The following is a 24,628-nucleotide window of genomic DNA, read 5'->3' as shown; positions in this document are numbered from 1 at the left end:
TGGCTCAGGACCATAGTCTCGTAGGACAAGTAGTTCAATTGGCATAACTTAGTTCATAAAGATAATGGTCTACAATCTAGTTTGGTAAGTAGCATCCAGGGTCTTAAAAGCTTGAGAGTGGCCATCTACGATACAACTATTGGTCTCTTCCCATCTGGAGCAAAGGAGAGTGAAGGAAACTAAAGACTCAAATTAGTCCACAGAACTAATGGCACGTGAGAACCACAGCCTCTTCTGGCCTGAGACCAAAAGAACTAGATGGTGCGTGGCTACCACCACTGACTCTCAGACCAGGGACACAATAGGATGTCCTTGTTAGAATGGGAGAAAAATGTAGAACAATACTCAAATTCATAAAAAAAAAAAAAAAGACCAGACTTACTGGACTAATAGAGACAAGAGTAACACCCGAGACTGTTACCCTAAGACACCCTTTTAACCTGGAGCTGAAGCCACTCCCGGAGGTCACCTTTCAGCCAAATAATAGACTGGCTTATAAAATAAACAATAACAACCGTGAAGAATGTGCTCTTTTAAACAATCAACTGTAGGAGACCAAACAGTCAACATTTGCCCAAAACCAAAGATGAGAATGCAGAGAGGGGCAAGGAAACCGGATGGATGGAAACAGGGCAGGTGGGGTGGAAATGGAGACAGTGCTGACACGTTGCAGGGGCTGTAACCAATGTCACGGAACAATTTGTGTATGAATTGTTGAACGGGAATCTAATTTGCTGTGTAAACTTTCACCTAAAACACAGTAAAATATTCACACCCCCCAATAAGATGAAATGAGATAACTGGTATAAAGCACTTAACACAATGCTTGGCACATAATAAAATGCTCAGTAATTGTTAGCATATATATATATATATATATATATATAGTATTATATGTATAATATAACATCTTTTTTATTGTATTATAAGCTTAAGTATATGCCTTTGAGCACAAAAATCTACTGTCCGTATAAGCCAATAAATTGTTTTTTTGTAATGAATGTATATACATATATATATACATGTAAAGCACTTCCATATCCTTTGAAACACAGTTTGAAAACCACTGATATGGAGAAGCTGATAACATTTCTTAAAGAGCCACTTAAGATGCTTTCCCTAGGGTTTCAGAACCTTTCCCCATAGCTGTCCAAAGGATAGAGCTGAAACTGGGAGCTTTGTACTACTAGTGAGGAAATTACACCCCTTTTCCTGAGACTAGGAAGCCACATTGAGGTCTCTCGAAGACATGTGGGACCCCACATTAACTTGATGTGGCGGCGTCTGGTTCTATGAGCTATGACTAAGCCCTAAAACTAGAATTTGAGATTTATTCTCAACATTTACAGTGTTCCACGGTTAGACTATTTGCTTTAATGAATTTTTCTTTATTGCAGTTAATTACTTATTACTCCTCAAATAATATTATCCCTATATTCATTCACTCATTCATTCACTTTTTTATTTAGCATATTTATGAAGCAAAGGTTTTTATACAGGAAACTGCCTCTAGTTTTTACATAGGAAAAACCCAAAGAACATCTCTGAAAGTAAGCTTATCTCCCCCCGCCCACAAACACACAAATATTTCTGTCCTTTTATCCTTATTCTAGAGGCATGTAGAGCCCTAGAATAGGGGTAAAATATGTACATATATATAGAAAGAGAGCACTAGTGGTGCAGTGGTTAAGTGCTTGGCTGCTAACCAAAAGGTTGGCAGTTCAAATCCATCAGCTGCTCCTTGGAAACCCTGTGGGGCAGTTCTACTCTGTCTTATAGGGTCACTATGAGTCAAAATCAACTTAACAGCAATGGGTGTGTGTGTGTGTATATATATATATGTACATACACACATACACACACATATTTATAGGAGCCCTGGTGGTGCAGTGGTTAAGCTCTCAGCTGCTGACAGGTTTTCAGTTGAAACCCACCAGTGGATCTGTGGGATAAAGATGTGCCAGTATTCTGTAAAAATAACAGCCTTAGAAATCTTATGGGACAATTCTTCCATGCCCTACAGGGTTGCTATGAGTCAGAACTGACTCAGTGCTACCCAACAACAACACATATCTATATACACACATATATCCAATTGCTGCTGAGTCAATTCTGACTCATAGCGACCCTACGCACACGTATATCTGTATATATACGTATATATATGTTTTCGTTAGGTGCCACCCAGTCAGTTCCGACTCATAACCAAACAAAACACTGCCTGGTCTTTGCACATGTCATCATAATACTTTGCTTTGTCTTCGCCAGCCAACCTTTGGAATCTTCTGTTGAGCTCTTTTACTTCGTCATTTCTTCCATTTGCTTTAGCAACTCTAAGTTCAAGAACAAGTTTCAGAGTCTCTTCTGACATCCATTTTGGTCTTTTCATTCTTTCCTGTCTTTTTAATGACCTCTTGCTTTCTTCATGTATGATGTGTGTGTGTATATATATATGTGTGTGTGTGTACATATATATATACATGGAGCCCTGGTGGTGTAGTGGTTAAGAGCTCAGCTGCTAACCAAAAGAGTTTGAATCCACCAGTTGCTCCTTGAAAACCCTATGGGGCAGTTCGACTCTGTCCTATAGGGTCGCTATGCGTTGGCATCAACTCGACGACAACAGGTTTAGTTTTTTTTTTTTTTAATATATATATATACATACATAAATGAGGTATATATGTATATATAAATGTGTATGTATGTATGTAAATATAAAACCCAAAACCAGTTACCCCTGAGTCGACTTACAGCGGCTGTATAGGACAGAGTAGAATTGCCCCATAGGGTTTCCAAGGAGCAGCTGCTGGAACTGAATTGCCAACCTTTTGGTTAACAGCCTGAGCTCTTAACCACTGTGCTACCAGGGCTCTCCCTCTCTCTCTCTACACACACACACACACACGTATATATATACACACACACACATATATATACACACACACACACACAGTTGTTAGTTGTTCTCAACTTAATTCTGACTCATGGTGACCCCATGCCTAGTAGAACTGCTCTACAGGGTCTTCAAGGCTGTGACTTTGCAGCAGCAGATCCCTGGACATGTTTCCAAGGCATCTCTCGGTGGATTCAAACTGCCAACCTCTCGGCTAATAGTCGAATGCTTATAATTTTCCACTTAAATATAGTTATTGGAGGTATGTATGTATATATGTGCACACACAAACACACATATCTCCAATAACTATATTTAAGTGGAAAATTCAGTTAAGTCAGTTAGGTTATATATGCAAAACACTCCTGGGGTGTCATTAATTAGAGAATCATATTGAAGCCAACTGACAATATGTTGTTGTCATTTTGAGATGCCGTCCAGTTGGTTCCAACTCACAGCCACCCTGTGTACAACAGAATGAAACACTGCCTGGTTCTATGCCATCCTCACAGTTGTTGCTAAGTCTGAGCGCATTGTTACAGCCACTGTGTTAATCCATCTCCTCAAGGGTCTTCCTCTTTTTCACTAACCCTCTACTTTACCAAGCATGATGTCCTTCTCCAGGAACTGGTCCCTCTTGATGACATGTCCAAAGTACATGAGACAAAGTCTCCCCATCCTCCCTTCTAATGAGCATTCTGGCTGTACTTCTTCCAAGACAGATTTGTTTGTTCTTTTGCCAGTCCATGGTATAGTCATTATTCTTCGCCAACACCATAATTCTAAGGGATCAATTCTTCTTTGGTCTTCCTTGTTCATTGTCCAGCTTTCACACACAAAGGAGGCAAGTGAAAAGACCATGGCTTGAGTCAGGCACACCTTAGTCCTCGAGGTGACACCTTTGCTTTCTAACACTTTAAAGAGGTCTTTTGCAGCAGATTTGGCAATATAGCCCCTATTTAATACAAGAGGAAAAAGACGCACAGATCTACTGCAGAGAGCAAGTGATCCATACTGGTATATCATTGTACAGTTTACACTTGAAAAGAAGCTTTGTTTGTATTCTTCTTCATTCCAAAAAGCATTTGAGACAGATTTGTTTATATCCTTTTTTTTTTTTAAACAAGTAGGCAATCATAATTGCATGGGAAATATCCTTCGATTAGGCACAAAATTAATGTCTGTTCATTGTGTGAGTAACCATACTTGGTAAAGAGAGTCTGAACAAATTTCTCAGCTTTGCCGCAGCTCAATCTTCTTGAGCCTGGCTCCTGAAGACACCTTCTCCCCGTCCACACTGACCCAGCACACCAGAGAGTGGCTTTTCTCTCTCTGCCTGGTCTGCTTCCTCCAGGCTGTAAGCCTCCTCCCTCCTCTAACGCTAGGTGTGGTGAGGAATCCGGTCCAGGGCCCTACACAGGCCTGGACATTAGGGGGACCCCTGCCTAACCTCTGGGCTTCAGCCCACATACCCCAAAGGCCTGTTCTATAAGCTAGTGTTTGTAATTGTGCTGACTACCGAGAGCAAAGTCACACTAAACCAGTTACCGTCAAGTCGATTCCAAATTATGGTGACCCCATCTGTGTCAGAGTAGAACTGTGCTCCATGGGGTCTTCAGTGGCTGATTCAAAAGTAGATCACCAGGCCATTCTTCCAAGGTGCTTCTGGGTCAGATTCAAACCCCCAATGTTTAGGTTAGCAGCCAAGGGCGCTAACTGTTTGCATGACCAGGGACTCCAAAGTAACATTAAGAAGGGTAGATGCTGTTAAGAGATGGGTAAAATAAATGCTTATAATACTGGGCATGGATTATTTTTTCAGCTCACACATGGAAGGGTTTACTATTCATACTCCAAACCAAAAAAAAAAAAAACCTGTTGCCATTGAGTCAATTCCAATTCCAATCATAATGACCCTATAGGACAGGGTAGAGCTGCCCCATAGGGTTACCAAGGAGCAGCTGGTGGATTCAAACTGCTGACCTTTTGGTTTGAAGCCAAGCTCTTAACCACCGCGCCACCAGGGCTCCAGTGTTCATACTAGGTTAGAATTAACACTATTCTTATGCTTATTTCTCTCAGTTCTATCAATCATTTTATACCACCGTTCTCTGGAAATCCATAACCACATTAAATTTAGGATGTTGGTTTGTCAGTGACAAATCAAAATTGTTAAAAAATGAAATTTATTTTGTTCTATCAGCAAAATCTAGATTATGGGAAACTCCACAAAAGCAATGACCCTATTTCTTCAACACATAAATTGCAGAGAGAAAGAGAGGTTAATAGAGGCTTAGACTACGTATCAATCAATATCAACATGTGGGCCTTATTCGTATCCAAATTTAAACAATTTTTTTTTTAAACCATAGTCATTTATGAGACAGTTGGAAATTTTAACACTGACTGGATATTTAATGATATTAAGGAATTATTGGTGTTTTTCAGTTGAGATGATGTTACTGTTTAAAGAATTTTTATACTTATTTATACTAAAATACTTGCATCCAAAAAAAAATTTTTTTTGCTGTCAAGTCAATTACATCTCACAGTGACCCTACAGAACAGAGTAGAACTGCCCCATAGAGTTTCCAAGAAGCAGGTGGTGTATTCGAATTGCTGACCTTTTAGTTTGCAGCCAAGATTTTAACCACTGTGCCACCAAGACTCCAACAAAACCAACCAGTTGCTGTTAAATCAATTCCGACTCATGGCGACCCCATGTGTGACCCCACGTATGTCAGAGTAGAACTGTGCTCCATAGGGTTTTCAATGGCTGGTTTTTCAGTAGATCACCAGGCCTTTCTTCCGAGGGGCCTCTGGGTGGACTTGAACTTCCAAACGTTTAGGATGTTGGTTTGTCAGTGACAAATCAACTGAGCATCAACTGTTTACACCACCCAGGGACTCCTTATTTCCAACAGGGAGAATTAAAACCAAAAGCCAAACCCACTGTGGTCAAGTCGATTCCAACTCATAGCGACCCTATAGGACAGAGTAGAACTGTCCCATAGGGTTTCCAAGGAGCGCCTGGTGGATTTGAACTGCTGATCTTTTGGTTAGCAGCCGTAGCACTTAACCACCACGCCACCAGGGTTTCTAACAGGAAGAATTAAAACCGCACATTTTCAGGTTGTATTTGTCTTTATGGTTATTGTTGTTGGGTGCCGTCAAGTCAATTTTCGACTCTTAACAACTTTATGTGACAGAGTAGAACTGCCCCATAGGGTTTTCTAGGCATAGATCGCCAGGTCTTTCTCCCTTAGAGCTGCTGGGTGGGTTCAAACTGCCAACCTTTGGGTTAGCAGTCAAGCACTTCAGTGTTAGGCCACCAGGACTCCTTGTCATTATGCTAATCATCATCGTTTCTTTGTTAAAAAAGGAAGTGTAACAACTAAGGTACTGAAATGAGATGATCTTTAAAATGCAGCATATTCGGGCTAGGGCCAATTAACGTTGTCCACGTGCTTCTTCTTCCCCTTTCCACACCCGCAGGCTTCGGGAGTGGGATGGCCTACCTCCCAGCGGTCGTCATGGTGGGCAGGTACTTCCAGAAGCGTCGCGCCCTGGCGCAGGGCCTCAGCACCACAGGGACGGGGTTTGGCGCCTTCCTAATAACCGCTCTGCTGAAGTACCTGTGTGCCGAGTACGGGTGGCGAAACGCGATGTTCCTCCAAGGCGCCGTTTCCTTAAACCTCTGTGTTTGTGGGGCGCTCATGAGGCCGCTCCCTTCCAGGAAGGACAGAACCGACCCAACAGAGAAAGACCCGCCAGGCCTTCCGGCTTCCTCCACCGAGTCTGTGAAATCCAGTGGGCACGGGGGCAGGGCCGAAGAGAAGGATGGTGCGTCAGCCAACGAGGAGACCCTTTGTGACCTGCAAGGCCAGGAGTGCAAGGAGCAGGCCCAGCCCGGGAAGAACATGTGTGCGCTGCGGACCCTCAAGACCATGAGCCAGCTCACCCTGCGCGTCAGAAAGGGCTTCCGGGACTGGTACTCGGGCTATTTTGGGACAGCCTCGCTCTTCACCAATCGAATGTTTGTCGCCTTTATTTTCTGGGCTTTGTTTGCCTACAGCAGCTTTGTCATTGCTTTCATCCACCTCCCTGAAATAGTCAACCTGTATAATTTAGCGGGGCAAAATGACGTTTTTCCTCTGACTTCGATTATAGCAATCGTTCACATCTTTGGGAAAGTGATCCTGGGGATCGTGGCCGACCTACCGTGCATCAGCGTTTGGAATGTCTTCCTGATGGCCAACTTCACCCTCGTCATCAGCATTTTTATCCTGCCCTTGATGCACACGTATGCTGGCCTGGCGGTCGTCTGCGCTCTGATAGGATTTTCCAGTGGTTATTTCTCCCTGATGCCTGTAGTGACTGAAGACTTGGTCGGGATCAAACACCTGGCCAATGCATATGGCATTATTATCTGTGCTAACGGCATCTCTGCATTGCTGGGACCACCTTTTGCAGGTAAATCAGTCAAGATTCTAAGAGTGTTGGGGGAAAAGTTGGAGCCTTGGTGGCTCAGTGGTTAAGAAGTTGGCTGCTAACCAAAAGGTTGGCAGTTCGAATCCATCAGCCGCTCCTTGGAAACCCTATGGGACAGTTCTACTCTGCCCTTTAGGGTTGCTATGAGTCATATTCGACTCGATGGCAGGGTTTGATTTTGGGTTTCGGGGGAAAAGTTACTAAAAACAAAACCTACTCCCAACCCAGAAAACCTCTCCACAAAAATGGAAGAGAAAGAAAAGCTGTATTATTGAGTAAGCTTTAAACCAGAATGTCATGGATCACAGGCATGTTTTCAAGATAAAATTGCTAATTTTCTACTCTTTCCTATAGGGTTGCTAGGAGTTGGAATCCACTGGACAGCAATGGGTTTTTTTTTTTTTTTTTTTTTTTTTTTTTTGTGGCAGGCTACCTCAAGTGATGCTAATTTCCTTCCAGAAAACTGGGCGGTAAAGGTGTGATCTTCTTTTAAGATTATGTTTCAATAGATGATTCCAAAGTCCTTGAGGAAAGACCCTTGTTTTAACACACTTTTCAAAGAGACAGAGAAAGAATTTACAAGTTATCTAAAGCAAATTCTGAAACAACACGGGAGGAGGGGAGCCCCTTACTTTCAACAGGGAGACTTAAAACCCCTTCTTTTCAATTTGTATTCACCTTTACAGAGCTTGTTGGTGTTCTCAGCTGTCCTGGGGTAGATTCCAACTCACAGTGGAGTGCATACAGATAGGCAGTGTTCTCATCAGTGTTGTCAAATCCAAGACATGTAAGAAGGACATTTCCGTTTGTGGACATGCTCCTTTTTTTCTCCCCATTTCTTGCCCCTTAATTTCTCACTTACAAATTTTAGCAAGTTAAAGGTCCTCTGTGCAGGTAGAATGCAGACGAACTGTTGACCCTTCTCTGTGAGACAAAGTGGCCAGGCCATCAAGTGAGGAAGTAAAGGGACGGGAAACTGCAGCGCCTCACCCTGTCTGCAGGGGGCAGTCCCTCCTCAGCGCCAATGGATTTCCTCACCCGGAAATACTGAGGATTGCTGCCAGACCTTCTGGGCTTTGTTTGTTTGTTGTTGATGTGTTTTGAAAAGAAGCCAGGACTCTGGACTCTCAAGTGACATTTTTGGATTTTCAGAACACTGTGTGGGTCCAACAGAACCATTGATAGGCTGCATCTTTCCTTTGCAGCTGTAATGAATGTCCACAAACTCAGTGGCTTAAAACAATACAAATGTATTCTCTTAAAGTTCTGGAGGTCAGAGGTCCACAATGGGTCTCACTGGACTGAAATCAAGGTATAGGAAGGACTGTGTTGCCTCTGGAGGCTCTAGGGAGAATCTGTTTCCTTCTCTTTTCCAGCTTCTAGAGGCTACCCACATTCCTTGGCTGATGGTCCCTTTCTCTGACTTCAAAGCTAGCAGCCTAGCATCTTCCAGTCTTTCTCTGACTCTGACACTTCTGTCTCCCTCTTTTACTTAAAAACCCTTCACCGTTGAGTCGATTCTGACTCACGGCGACCCTATAGGACAAAGTAGAACTGCCCCATAGAGTTTCCAAGGAGCCACTGGTAGATTCGAACTGCCAACCTTTTGGTTAGCAGCTGAGCTCTTAACCACTGTAATTACACTGAGCCCTCCCAGAGAATCTAGGATAATATTCTCAATTCAAGCTCCTTAATTGATTCACACTTGCAAAATGCCTTTTGCCCAGTAAGGTAACATATTCATAGGTCCCAAGGATTAGGACATGGGCAGTTTTGAGTAGGGGTGTTATTCTGTGTACCACAGGTCCACAGGCCACCTGTTAGCAACATCTAGGGTAAGATCTCTCACGGTTACTCCCTTCAATTCAACAGAGAATGTGTGTTTTGCAATGGACATACCAGAAGTCATAGACACTGAGGAGTCTTGTGTCTGGGCCAGGTACCTCTCTGAACCTGCCCCGGTTGGGAGGGTATAAGCTTCGTGGAAAGGCAAATTAAGGTTGGGTTGGTGGGCAGGTGAACTCAGTCCTCAAGACGCCAGGTACTGGATAAAGGTGACAAGGCCTTTCCCTTGTCCAAAGACTGGAGGTAAGAGCCACATAGTGTGACTGGGGCTGAGGCCAAATGTCAACACAAAGTGCTCCCTGGAGGTGGCTGTCAGGACAGCGAGGCTAGGGCTGGCAGTGATGGTCAGAGCTTCCAGAACCTCTGTGCAGCATGTTAAGGTAACTGAGTGGAGTCTCACCTGTTCAGATGTCGCTACCCCACCCCACCCCACTCCCTGCCTGCCCGGCCCTTCAGGGTCCTTTAGTCTCATGTCCTCTGGTGAGAAGACCTTTCTCCCAGTGGGTAGGGGAACCCATGGGTGCCCCTTCCTTCCCAGTCTTTTTCTAACTCCCAAAGTCATCTCCTCTTCTAGGACCAACTGGCAGGGGCTTGTGCCAACATACCCACTTTTAAGACCCCTTCAGAATTTGAAGTTCAAGAAATTATGAATTTTTGCCTATACAGCTGACCAATGCAACAGTTGGCTGACTAAAGGTTTGAAGACTGAGAATTACCTTAGAACACCTGGTGGCAAAGAATAGGAATTCCAGAAAACTTAACTGTGCTCATAAGGAACCTGTGCATAGATGGTGAGGCAGTCGTCTGAACAGAACAAGGGGATACCGTGTGGTTTAAAGTCAGAAAGGTGTGCATCAGAGTTGTATCTTTTCACCATACTTATTCAATCTGTATGCTGAACCAATAATCCAAGAAGCTGGACTGCATGAAGAAGACCAGGGCATCAGGATTGAAGGAAGAGTCATTAACAACCTGCGTTATGCAGATCACACAACCTTGATTGCTGGAAGTGAAGAAGACTTGAAGTACTTACTGATGAAGATCAAAGACCACATCCTTCAGTATGGATTATACCTCAATATAAAGAAACAAAAATCCTCACAACTGGACCAATAAACAACATAGTGATAAACGGATAAAAGATTGAATTTATCAAGGATTTCATTTTATTTGGATCCACAACCAACACCCATGGAAGCAGCAGTCAAGATCTCAAGCATTGCATTGGGCAAATCTGCTGCAAAAGACCCCTTTAAAGTGTTGAAAAGCAAAGATGTCACCTTGAAGACTATGGTGCACCTGACCCAAGCCATGGCATTCTCATATACCTCATATACATGTGAAAGCTGAACAGTGAATAAGGAAGACTGAAGAAGAATTGACGCCTTTGAATTGTGGTGTTGGTGAAGAATATTGAATATGCCATGGACTGCCAAAAGAACGAACAATTTTGTCTTGGAAGAAGTAGAACCAGAATGCTCCTTAGAAGCAAGGATGACAAGACTTCATTTCACATACTTTGGACATGTTATCAGGAGGGATCAGTCCCTGGAGAAGGACATCATGCTTGGTAGACGGTCAACAAAAAAGAGGAAGACCCTCAACGAGATGGACTGATACAGTGGCTACAACAATGGGCTCAAGCATAATGATTGTGAGGATGGTGCAGGACTGGGCAGTGTTTCATTCTGTGGTACATAGGGTCGCTATGATTTGGTACTGACTCGACGGCACCTAACAACAAGTGGCTTCATATGGGGCCCCTCCTGGATCTAGCTGTCCCTGTATTTGCCCATGCAGGTGCAGCATCTGTAGGTGACAGTACATAACTACAGCGCAGCAACCTATGTTGGCAGCTAGAGAGTCTCAGTTTGCCCAGTGATCTTCTTGTGTAGAATTCCCTATCTGCATCTGGCTGTAAGAGAACACCCTGCCAATGGTAACTTAAACAGAGATTTAATTGTATCACATTAGAAATCTAGAGTTCAGGGACTGGATAATGTTAGGGCAGCATCTCTAAGAGCATCTTGGCCATTTCCCCATGCTAGTTGCCTCATGGTCACATAATGGCTGCTGTAGCTCCAGCCACTACACCTTATTTATATAACAATGAGGAGGAAGGGGGAAAGGTTCAGTCCCAGAAGGTTTCCACTTACACGTACTTGGCAAAAACTGTGTCACACAGCTAGTCTGAACTTCAAGGGGAGTATTTTCTTTTTCAGCCTCTGTAGTAGAGGGAGAAAAGAATTGGGATTGGGGGTTAGATTAATCAACCAACTACACCTGCTGGAAATATTAACTTTAAATTTCCACTGAAGGGGTGAGGACATGTTAATGTTGAAGGCCCTTCAAATATCTTGTATGTGGAAATGGAATCTGTCATTGATGGCTCTTTGTATGATGCAGGGGTACTTTCTGCTGCTAGTGTGGGGTTATACTGATCCATCAGATTTTAGCTGGGAGGTGCTACATAAGTAAATCATCATCAAAGTCAGTTAAAGCACCATAGTTTGCCAGTGTGGTTTCCTTATTGCCATGGAAACATCCTTCCTACTCCTTTGTATACCAGTGCACTTACTTGAGTGGAAAAGAAGGAAATTACAGCTAGAGGACAGGGCGTTTTACCCAACCTTCAGTCATCAGGTCTTATCTCTGCCTGCTTCAAAATTCCTCCTTAGAAGTTGATTCTGTAGCTGAATTGACCCACAGTGTATGGTAGAAACCATTGTATCAGTGGTTGAGAACCTTCTATGAATGCGTATCAAATGCTGCTCCAGGGGCTCTAAAATCAATGTTCTCCTGTGCTTCTCTGCCCCAGCAACCTAATTGAATGAATTGAATGAATTCCTATTTTTCTTTGCTTGTTTGTTTCTGCTACTTCCACTAAACTCATGCACTAAGGAATAGTGGACAACATTCATTGGCTAACAGAATCAGGCTTAATTCACTGGATTTCCAGCCCAACAAGCCAACGTTGCAAAGAAATGCAAGCCCAGCCTTAATGTATTTTAAAAAAAAAGCAAACCTATGGCTGTCCAGTGGATTCTGACTCATAGCGACCCCGTAGGACAGAGTAGAACTGCCCCATAGGGTATCCAAGGCTGTAATTTTTTCAGGAGCAAACTGTTATGTCTTTCTTCTGAGGAGCAGATGGTGGGTTCAAACTGCTGACCTTCCAGTTAGCAGCCAAGTGCTTAACCATTACACCATCAGTGGGGTCAATATTTTTGTTGTTAGGTGCCATCCAGTCAGTTCTGACTCATAGTGACTCTATGTACAACAGAACAAAACACTGCCCAGTCCTGTGCCATCCTTACAATCCTTGTTATGCTTGAGCCCATTGTTGCAGCCACTGTGTCAACCCATCTCCTTGGGGTCCTCTTCTTTTTCACTGACCCTCTACTTTACCAAGCATGATGTCCTTCTCTAGGGATTGATCCCTCCTGATAACACGTCCAAAGTACGTAAGACACAGTCTCACCATCCTTGCTTTTAAGGAACATTCTAGTTGTACATCTTCCAAGACTGATTTGTTCATTCTTTTGGCAATCCATGGTATATTCAATATTCTTCACCAACACCACAATTTAAAGGCGCCAGTTCTTCTTCGATCTTCCTTATTCATTGTCCATCTGTTGTACGCATATGAGGCAATTGAAAACACCACGGCTTGGGTCAGGCACAGCTTAGTCTTCAAGGTGACGTCTTTGCTTTTTAATACTTTATAAAGAGGTCTTTTGCAGGAGATTTGCCCAATACAATGCATCTTTTGATTTCCATGCTTGTTGATTTTGGATCCAAGTAAAATGAAATAGTTGACAACTTCAATCTTTTCTCCGTTTATCATGATGTTGCTTATTGCTCCAGTTGTGAGGATTTTTGTCTTCTTTATGTTCAGGTATAATCCATGCTGAAGGCTGTGGTCTTTGATCTTTATTAGTAAGTGCCTCAAGTCCTCTTCGCTTTCAGCAAGGAACATTGTGTCATCTGCAAAACGCAGGTGGTTAATGAGTCTTCCTCTAGTCCTGATGCCCTATTCTTCTTCATATAGTCCAGCTTCTCAGATTATTTGCTCAGCATACAGATTGAATAAGGATTGAATAAGTATGGTGAAAGGATACAACCCTGACGCACACCTTTCCTGACTTTAAACCACCGTGAATGACTGTATAACCACATTAAATTTTTGCTAGAAATTCACAGTGGGCTAGAAGTTATTACTTAGCTGGGTTTGTTGCAAGGAAAACTACTGCCCATAGCACCTTTTCTTTTTTAATAGGTTCAGAAATGAGTGTGTTTTCCAATTTCCATAGAGGTTTCTGCTGGCATTAAAAATTCTGGTACAGTTTAGAAGCATGTTAGAAAACCACACATTTCCATTGAGGAGAAAAATGTACCATCAAAGACAGTGAACTGACATTTCAGCCATGCCATTTAGCAACGTGAACGTCTTAACCCAGTTCATTTATAATGTTGGGCATTCAGTTGATGGTTTTTAAAAGATATGATAATAAGACACTGTTCTAGAAGTTTCTGGTATATAGTGTAGCAAAACTCGGCTACCAGATTTGGCTGAACAAGAACCTGCATGCAGCTCCTTCATTTACATAAAATCTAACGGCCTAACAACAATGTGCAATGTTTCTCAAAAGAGCAGAGTGTGCTTATTGAATTAATAAGGAAGACAGCTATCACCTCATTGGAGAGCCTCAAATGAAAAGGGAATGTAATTAATCAGGAGCCAGATTTTCCTCTGATGTTGATTTGAATTGATGACTGGGTCAGGGTTGCCCAGGATCCCAGGCTTTAAAGCAAGGAACCGAGGGAGAGCTAACCTGTAGGGAGAGTTGGTGAAGGATGAGTGAGCCATGCAGCTTCACGGAAACATCTCTTCCCCGAAAGAGTTGTGCCAACATAGGCTGGGAGTCAAAGCAGGAGATGAAGCAGGGTCTCTCCTGCCCAGCCTCGCATCTGACACGTGACCTGGGATGAGTGCAAAATAGCAGAAATATCACAGCAAGCACCCAAGGGAGATGCCAGCATCCAGAGTCATTAATAAATACATCCTAAAGGAGCCCTGGTGGCGCAACAGTTACGCACTCAGCTGCTAACCAAAAGGTTGGAGGTTCAAACCCACCTAGCAGCTCCACGGGAGAAAGACCCGGTGATCTGCTCCTGTAAAGACTAAACCAAAAACCAGGCCAAACCCATTGCCGTCGAGTTGATTCCGACTCACAGCGACCATAGATTACTGCTTAGGAGACCCTCTGGGGCAGTTCTACTCCGTCACATGGGTTTGCTGTGAGTTGAAATTGACTCAATGGCACCTAATAACAACAACAACAAAGGTAGACAAGGTCCCTAGGTGGCACAGTTTGCACCTGACTGCCAGCCTAGAAGTTGGCATTTCAAACCCACCCAGGAGGCAGTACCACAGAAGAAAGGCCTGGTAATCTGCTTGTGTTAAGATTACAGCCAAGAAAACCCTATGGAGCAGTTCTACTCTGTAACATAAGGATGAACCAACTCAATGGCAACTCATAACAACAGAGATAAATTGGAATTCCTGGGTGGTACGACCAGTTAACTCACTCGGCTGCTAACCAAAAGATTAAAGGTTTGAGTCCACCCAGAGATGCCTCAGAAGAAAGGTCTGACAGTTTGCTTCTGAAAAATCAGCCATTGAAAACCCTACTGAGCACAGTTCTACTCTGACACACACGGGGTTGCCATGAGTCAGAACGGACTGGAAGGCAATTGGTAAAGGTAGACTGGAAGAGCCACGTGGGATTAGTTTAACATGCAATTCAGGATCACACCTACAATTTGTGCTATGTTAAGTTGTTTGCTGAAGTTGTTTGCTTTTTTAGGAATTGCAACGTGAGTTACTTTTGAAGACTGCCCTATGGAGATGCTTTCACAAACATTTATCCTTTTAGGGGAAAGATGCAAGATTTTAAAACATAATGAATTCCATTTAAGATTGTAATACTGTGTAATAACCTGTTGCCGTCGAGTCGATTTCAACTCATAGCGACCCTATAGGACAGGGTAGAACTGCCCCATATGGTTTCCAAGGAGCGCCTGGTGGATTTGAACTGCCTACCTTTTGGTTAGCAGCTGTAGCTCTTAACCACTATGCTACCAGGGTTTCCGACTGTGTAATAGTAAATAGTAATAGGAAAAGATGAGGCATCTTTTCTCTAAGGAACCCTTGTGCCGCAGTGGTTAAGCATTCGGCTGCTAACTGAAAGGTTAGCAGTTCAAACCCACCAGCCACTCTGTGGGAGAAGGATGTGGCAGTCTGCTCCCATAAAGATGACAGCTTTGGAAACCCAATGGGGCAGTTCTACCCCGTCCTGTAAGGTCGCTGTGAGTCGGAATTGACTTGACAGCAATGGGTGTATATCTTTTCTTTGCAGAAAATTGAGAGATGAGTGAGGGGAAGAGGATTCTAGAGAGTTCTGAGGGTGATGGTGTTTATTACTATCCTCTCAGAAGGGGGAATGTGCAGATGAGGAGACAGGAGAAATGAGTTGGGAAACTTCCAGAAATTCAGGATGGCTTCTTCTGCTGGTAAGCCCTGGGCAGTAGGGCGGAGAGGTAGGCAGGCATCTTTGTAGCTTATATGCAACCTCCTCAAACAAAACAGTCTTAAATGCATACAAATTAATTTTCCAATTTTTTAGATTTTGTCGTATCCTTTTGTTTCTTAGTGTTGCTGTAACAGAATACCACAGGTGGGTGGCTTTCAGGAACAGAAATTTATTTTTTCACAGTTCTGGAGGCTAGAAGTCTGAATTCAAGGCACCGGTCTCAGGAGAAAGCTCTCTCTGTCCGCTCTGGGGGAAAATCCTTAGCCCAGCTTCTCTGGTGTTCTCCACAGTTCCTGAATATCTCCGCGAGGCGTCTTTTTCCCCCATTTGTGCTAGTCTCTGTGCCTCATTTGCTCTTTTTATATCTCGAAAGTGATTGGCCTAAGACATGCCCTGTACTGATATGTCCTTATTAACATAACAAAGAAAACCCTGTTCCCAATTGGGATCACTTCCACCTGCAGGGGCAGATGAACCAATAAGCGAGGTAAGCACAGACTTACTTGTGCTTACTTACTCATCTGTAGTGAACAATTTCACGAGTTTCAAGGACGTGGTGAAAAACAGGTAAAATCGTTCACTACAGATGAGTAAGTAACACAATTAAACCCATGCTTACCTTGCTTATTGGGTAATCTGTCCCTGTCAGGGAAACCCTGGTGGCCTAGTGGTTAAATGCTATGGCTGCTAACCAAAAGGTCGGTAGTTTACATCCACCAGCCACTCCTTGGAAACTCTATGGGGCAGTTCTACTCTGCCCTATAGGGTTGCTATGAGTCGGAATCGACTCGATGGCAACTGGTTTGGTTTTTTGGTGTGGTCCCTGTCGGGGATTATAAATTTGAAAAGAGGCTTTGATTCTGTAGGAAGGTGCTGTGGGATTGGGAGAGAGACAGATGCCAGGCACACCTAGCAGCAGAATCTTTGAGGTGGTGAAAAAATGTGAAATTTTTCACTAGAGATGATGCCTAATGGATAATCGACCCCTGTCACGGGTGTAAATCCCAACCAGACCCATTGCTGTCGAGGTGATTCCCACTCACAGCAACCCGAGAGGACAGAGTAGAACTGCCACATAGGGTTTCCAAGGCTGTAATCTTTATGGAAGCAGACTGCCACATCTTTCTCCCAAGGAGCAGCTGGTGGGTTCGAACTGCAGACCTTTCGGTTAGCAGCCAAGCACTTAACCACAATGGCACCAGGTCTCCTTTCCACAGGTGTAAGGGTTAGGATTTACCACACGTATTTTGGGGGGACACAATTCAACCCATAACACCCTATGTCTGAGGTTAGTGTTCAGCAGTAATAATCGTTCAAATTGTGTTAGCTGTCGGTGTTTGTTACTTGCTGTATCTTGTTAGGTGCCGTGGAGTTGATTCTGACTCATAGTCACTCCATGTGACAGGGCAGAACTGCCCCATAGGGTTTTCCAGGTTGTTACCTTTACAAAAGCAGGTTGCCAGGTCTTTCTCCTGTGGAGGCACTGGTTGGGTTCGAACCGCCAACCTTTGGGTTACCAGCCAAGTGCCTAACCGTTGCAGTGCCAGGCTTTTTTGTGTGTTACTTAGATGCCATCATTTCTCCTCTCAATCACCTGATCATATGATAAGCGAGGATATAACTATTAAAGTGACAAGGTCTGTTCTCAAATGGCATTGGTAGATGATGAAAAATCTCATTTGTATTTATTGATTTTGTTTTATTTGTAGATTATAGATTATCCTGTCATATACTCTGCTTATAAACACTGGCCACTCTCACTATGTCCAAGTGAATTACTCCCTTCGTCCTCATTCACAGCGGCTCCCAGTTGACAAACAGGGCACTGAGCGGCAGGCGGTTGGGTGTGTTTTGTTCCTGTGTCAACGTCAGTGTGCCTGTCTGGTTCAGTTCTGATGCTGAATCACTATTTCTGAATTGTAGGTTTTATCTTATTTGTCCCTCTAGTCTCATTAAGATGATGGAACATTTTATGAAGCCACAGCTAAAGAATTTCATGTGTTTTTCTTTTCTATGTTTATATCAAATAGCAAATTCAAAAATTTGGCCAACTTTCAAGGCATATCTAAAGTTCATAACCTTTAAGTGCTGAAAAAAAATAAGATTATACATTTCTAATGCTATTAAGTGTTCTTCTTTCCTTCTGAAAACCTTGACTGGTCCCCATGTGTAGGTAATCCAGGCTCATTTATTATGCAGGAGATGCAATAAACAAAGAGATATAAGGAACTACCAGAAACACCGGTGTACACCTTTGATGGTGGTTTTTGAAAACCCTATGGAGCACAGTTCTACTCTGACACACATGAGGTCACTACGAGTCAGAATCAACTCGACAGTTACTGGCTTGGCTTTTTTTTTTTTTTTAATGGCTAAATGTAACTTTGGGCATTAAATGGCATATAAATAAATTATTATAGAAAAATCCGCTGTAGCAATAAACGCCTGCTTTGTGTTCTTGACTTTTCCCAACTACCTTTCACTGAATATCTTCTTCGTTTGTTTGTTTTGTAGGGTGGATCTACGACATCACACAGAAATACGACTTTTCCTTCTATATGTGTGGTTTACTTTATATGGTAGGAATACTCTTCTTACTCATTCAGCTGTGTGTTCGGATTATAGCACAGTCCAGAGAAAAATACGCAGACGGTGCACATGTTTAGTGCCATGTAATATTTCCAATAAGAGTCCTTTGTGTTACTAATGCCTACCTCACGTGGTCACTGTGAGGAGCCTGTGGCATAGCCTGGGACAGGACTTTATACGGTAACCGGCACTGTCATTTGTAAATGCCATCGCCACCGCTCCGTTTTGAAAGCAGCACTGCCTTTCTGTTTGAGAAGCAAGGCTGGAAGGTAGTGTTAAAGACTGCATACAGTTAGGGATGACTGTGTTCTTCCAAGACAGCCCACTAAATAATTTTTGCAAAAGTCCTTATAACAATGATTACCTCTCGCCACCCACTGGGACTAGGGTTTCTGATATGGCTTTTAAAACAAAAGACAGGAAATAAAAGCTTTTCAGCCCAACTACTTCCTTGTAAGGTGGAAATAAGTGTCCGTATGCTCCTGGGAAGCATCCAGGTAGATGGGTTTTAAGCACAAGAATATGACTAGATTTCAGAAGTTAATTACTGTAGGAAGCTATTGATCTGCCAGTGTAATACCAAGGCAGGCTCTAATCTCAAAGGTAAAATTCTTTAGTATAATTAGAGAACCACAGTTTATATTTTTACGGAAGAATTCTGCAGCAAGGGAATACCGTTTGTGAATCTTCCCCTAAGAAAGGACATTGGCCATTAATCCTAATTCAGTATTATCCTGTTAGAAACTGAATCTTGAGACAAAACCTTAATAAATAATACTAATGAGCTCCGTAATGAAAGCCATATTTGTGCACACAACCATTGAATCAAGGGCTACAATTCAAGCACGTTTATTCATATCATTGGTCCCTGTCTTGGGATATGAGCATGATCTCGGGCTTCCAAACTTCTTTTTCTGAGTTTCTCCTGCCCGATAAGTAAAATAGAGAACTAATTGCTGGCTGGCATATCAAGTTGGTGGCAAAGTCATTTGTAAAGCATCACCAATCTAGACTGCATTACGAGACCATCAAGTTGTAACGGTAATTGGCAGAATTCCCTTGGTCTAGATGTCTGCGTTGGAGTAGTGGTAACAAATAGCCCTCCTCCAGGCCTCTTGTTATACAGACTTCATTTGCCTGAGCTGTGCCCAGTTGTTCAAAATAGTTCTCTTGATCGAGTTCCTAAAAAAAGATAACTGATCTGTGACATCAGCCATCAACAAAAGTGCTTCCTTTATCTGAGATGTCTATTTTTCTAAGCCAAACATGTTTCAGGTTGCAGAATGTTCTTCCCAGAGCATCCTGAAATTTCTGGCTGCCTTACTTGTCTACGGAACCCTGATGGCACAAGTGGTTAAGCGTTTGGCTGCTAGCCAAAAGGTTGGCAGTTCGAATCCACCAGCCGCTCTTTGGAAACCGTACAGGGCAGTTCTGCTCTGTCCTGTAGGGTTATTATGAGTCAGAATTGACTCAGCAGCAATGGATTTTTACTTGTTTACACGAATTTTAGAACTAGTTAAATTTCTAAAAAATTTTCCGATCACAAAAACATCCTTGAATATCATGGCCAGCTTTTTGGGTTAAATTTATCTGAAGTGAATAGAGCTCATTCTCAATTATCCTTGGTGATTAGAGTCAGGAATGCCATTAGAAATTGGGGTCACAGAATGTAACCCCTAGCTGAGTTTTAGCAAGAGTTTTTGTCTTTGACTCCACTAAGCTTTTCAGAGGTGTTAGCAAGTGATTAAATGGACAAGTAGCTTTTCTGTCTCATTTGCATTATTTCTTGCTCTACTGCCTAGTGGAAGGGATTCCGTAAATAAAGGACCACTAAAAAATAATAATACAAGGCAGCTCATGGAAGGGAGAAACAAAGGCATGGCTAATATATACACTTGATATACCTCCAATGACTTGAGAATTGCCTGTAAATTATTCTAGATAATATACTGCATGCCATACTCCATTGGCTGCTGTTAAATAATCCAGCTTTTTATTTTCATAAAGGTAATCTAAAATGCTGAGGCAATGCTATACATATAAATGTATATATATGGATATAGGTTATAGAATTAGAATGAATAGATCGTCCTGTGTTTAATACTGACTACATGACTTCATAACTTCCATTTTCAGACAACACCAAATTAATAAGAGACGGTGTTCACTACTTTGAATGGTGCTATAGCCAATGCATTTTGAAGCTAGCACAGTTGGTTGTGCATCGTAGGTAGGAACTTTGTAATCCAATGGCCTGGCTTTAATTGCATCCAAGTTAGACTTGTTCGTGTTCGGTTTGTGCAGGTGTTTGTCGACTTACTGTGTTTATGGAAATGAGGATTTCTACTAAATCAGTAGACGTTCCTATTTTCCAGAAATAGAACCGAAAGCTGCTGACGATGTTTGTGTTGATTACAGACGATGAAGAATGCTATGAAAAATTACAGCAAATACATAAATGTTTCCTGTTTAAAATATGTTATTATCTACAGTTCTTTGAAGATATTATAAAGGGTTAACTGTATATTTATATCATATGTGCTTTATCATTTTCCCCTCATATATCCAAATGGTTTTTATTTACGTAACCTAAATAAATGTATGAGTTGGAATCAACTTGATGGCAACGGGTTTAAATAAATTTTGTTCTCTTTAAAGATGTCCAGTGAGTTTTTGTATAAAACATTTATTTTCTCGGCTTTAAGGGGAATACTCCTAAAATGTAGCTAGTGCCTATCTGTCTGGTTTGTTTCCCTGGAACAATGTTTCTCTAAGTATGATTGTAGAATCACCTAGAAAGAATCACCTAGGGTGATTGTTAAAAGTGAGAAGCCAAAAACCAAGCCTGACTCTGATTCACAGTGATCCTATAGGACAGAGCAGAACTGCCCCATGGAGTTGCCAAAGCTGTGAATCTTTACAGAAGCAGACTACCAGGTTCTTCTTCTGCGAAGCCACTGGTGGATCCAAACCACCAACCTTTCGGTTAGTAGCCGAGCGCTTAACCACTATGCCACCAAGGCTCCTTGTTAAAAGTGCAGACTCCAGCTATTAAATTTCCGCTGCGTATACCTTTTAATCCAGCATTTGCACTTTTTGTCATACATATGTACAAAGACAAATGAACAAGGATTTTTTTTTTTTTGCATTATTGTTTGTTACGTAAAAGGCTGGAACAATTTAAATGACTATAAATAGACGATTGTTAAATAAAGGTATAACCAACCATTCAATGGAATTTAGTATGCAACTATTAGAAAACAAAACAAAACAGCTATATGTAAGATTTAGAAACAGTCTCTAAGACATGCTAAAAGAGACAAACAAGACAAAACAATGTGTTTAATATGCCCCCAACTATGTATTCTTAAAAAAAGGTTATTCAAACGTGTATTCGCTTGTTTATACATAGACCACTTCTAGAAAGAAACCCAAGAAGACATTAGCAGTGTTCGTCTCTGGGGAAGAAAATGTGGGGGTCAGGGTCGATTTGACTGTTTTGCCTTACGCACATATTACTTTTCTAATTTAAAAATTGAATAAAAATGATTTTAAATGCAGATTTCCAGGTCTACTTATAACTAAATGAAGTGGAATCTTGGGGAATGAGGCCCGTAAGTCTGCCTTTTAGACAAGCTTATCTGTTGAGGCTTAACGCACAGTAAAATCAGGGACCCATTCTCAACCTATTTAAGAGTAAGCTGTTCAAATCAAATACTTGCCCTGACTCTCTCTCTAATAACATATTTCCTTTTTTATACAGCATTCTGGCCAGTTACTATCAATGGAGAACCCATAATATATAATAATCTTATTCTACAAAGTCTGTCAGTTTACAGGGTCTTTTTCCAATCAACAAATGTAAACCAGGCTTCTGTAAGAACAAGACAAGTTGACGCCAAGCCGCTGCCCTCAAGTAGCCTGCATGCACAAGTAAGCTATTACAGCGTGATGCAGGTGACAAAGGAGTCTCTGGGTGGTACAAACAGTTAATGAACACACTATGCTGCTAACTGAAAGGTTGGCAGTTTGAGTCCACCCAGAGGTACCTTGGAAGAAAGGCCTGCTGAAAAAACAGCCATTGAAAACCCTGTGGAGCACAGTTCTGCTCTGACACACATGAGGTCACCAAGAGGAGGAGCCAACTTGACGGCAACTGGTTGCTAAGGGAAGTTGAACTCATAACCTGCTTAAAATGAAAATGTAATTGATAACATAAAAGATACAGAGAAGTTCAATAAAACAATTGAAGAACTATCCCTAAGAAATGTATGACTACTTAATAAATGAGAGGTACAGACTACAAGGGCTAGACTTGAAGTTCTCAGACTCTGTCCCCACTATGCTATTAAAGAACAGTGAAGACCCCAAAGATCTTTTGTTTTCGGAGGCTCCATACATCAATATTTGCCATACTAGGAATCAAAACTGAAAATTTCAAAAATATTTAGGTATGAATTCATTTTACATTAACAGTAATAAATCCATGTTCATAGAAATAACATTTTTTTATGAAAACTAACTATTTCCCCAAAAACATTTAGTAAGAATAGCATCGTTTCATGTTCTTGCAAATCTCTTCAGAGTCTGGTTTGAGTAGAAGGCAGCTGGAGTCTCACATTTACTTCTGCATTCAGTCTGCTTTGACACGTAGCTTCGATTGACGCATATGAAGAAAGTCCAGCCTCACAGAGAAATGCAGTTGGAAAGAGGAGTATTTTAAGAGTCTTTTCAGATACTTGTAGTTTTTTTTTTTTTAAATATACCACATCAAACTCAACAAATAATATTTCTTAAAGGTTAGCTGCAGTGTCCCCCACATGTCTGTCACTTTGTTGTACCATGGGGGCTTGTATCTTACTGTGATGCTGGAAGGTATGCCACCAGTATTCAGATACCAGCAGGTCACTCATGGAGGACAGGTTTCAGCTGAGCTTCCAGCCTAAGACAGACTAGGAAGAAGGACCTGGTAGTCTACTTCTGAAAAACATTAGCCAGTGAAAACCTTACGAATGGCAGTGGAACATTGTCTGATATAGCACTGGAAGATGAGCCACCCAGGTTGGAAGGCACTCAAAAGATGACTGGGGAAGAGCTGCCTCCTCAAAGTAGAGTCAACCTTAATGACATGGATGGAGTAAAGCTTTCGGGACCTTCATTTGCTGATGTGGCACGACTCAAAATGAGAAGAAACAGCTGCAAAATCCATATAATGATAGGAACGTGGAATGTACGAAGTATGAATCTTGGAAAAATGGAAATCATCAAAAATGAAATGGAATGCATAAACATCGATATCCTAGGCATTACCGAGCTGAAATGGACAGGTATTGGCCATTTTGAATCAGACAATCATATAGTCTACTATGCTGGGAAGGACAACTTGAAGAGGAATGGTGTTACATTCATTGTCAAAAAGAACATTTCAAGATCTATCCTGAAGTACAACGCTGTCAGTGATAGGATAATATCCATATGGCTACAAGGAAGACTAGTTAATACGACTATTATTCAAATTTACACACCAACAACTAGGGCCAAAGATGAAGAAATGGAAGATTTTTATCAGCTGCTGTAGTCTGAAGTTGATTGAATGTGCAATCAGGATCCATTGATAATTATTGGTGATTGGAAAGCGAAAGTTGGAGACAAGGAGGATCGGTAGTTGGAAAATATGGCCTTGGTGATAGAAACAATGCCGGAGATCAAATATAGAATTTTGCAAGACCAACGACTTCTTCATTGCAAATACCTTCTTTCACCAACATAAATGGCGACTATACACATAGACCTTGCCAGATGGAACACAGAGAAATCAAATTGACTACATCTGTGGAAAGAGACAATGGAAAAGCTCAATATCATCAGTCAGAACAAGGCCAGGGGCCGACTGTGGAACAGACCATCAATTGCTCACATGCAAGTTCAAGCTGAAACTGAAGAAAATCAGAGCAAGTCCATGAGAGCCAAAATATGACCTTGAGTATATCCCACTCGAATTTAGAGACCATCTGAAGAATAGATTTGACGCATTGAACACTAGTGATCGCAGACCAGACAAGTTGTGGAATGACATCAAGGACATCTTACTTGAAGAAAGCAAGAGGTCACTGAAAAGACAGGAAAGAGAAAAGACCAAGACGGATGTCAGAGGAGACTCTGAAACTTGCTCTCGAGCATCGGGCAGCTAAAGCAAAAGGAAGAATTGATGAAG

General features: G+C 42.0%; 1 protein-coding gene across 2 annotated transcripts in view; it reads left to right on the top strand.

Moving 5' to 3' along the window:
• Nucleotides 1-20,891, top strand: part of SLC16A14 (solute carrier family 16 member 14) — a 43,188-nt gene extending 22,297 nt beyond the window's left edge. For both annotated transcript variants that reach the window (XM_049888412.1, XM_049888411.1), the window contains 2 exons: nucleotides 6,389-7,366; nucleotides 18,340-20,891. In XM_049888412.1, the coding sequence (XP_049744369.1) occupies nucleotides 6,389-7,366; nucleotides 18,340-18,491 (1,130 nt within the window). In that variant the 3' untranslated portion in view covers nucleotides 18,492-20,891. The remainder of the gene's footprint in view (nucleotides 1-6,388; nucleotides 7,367-18,339) is intronic.
• The last annotated feature ends 3,737 nt before the right edge of the window (nucleotides 20,892-24,628 follow it).

Source organism: Elephas maximus, chromosome 6 (assembly GCF_024166365.1).
Source record: "Elephas maximus indicus isolate mEleMax1 chromosome 6, mEleMax1 primary haplotype, whole genome shotgun sequence".
Lineage (NCBI taxonomy): Eukaryota > Metazoa > Chordata > Mammalia > Proboscidea > Elephantidae > Elephas > Elephas maximus.
Note: the sequence above shows the minus strand (reverse complement) of the source record. Positions and strands in the feature narration are given on the sequence as shown.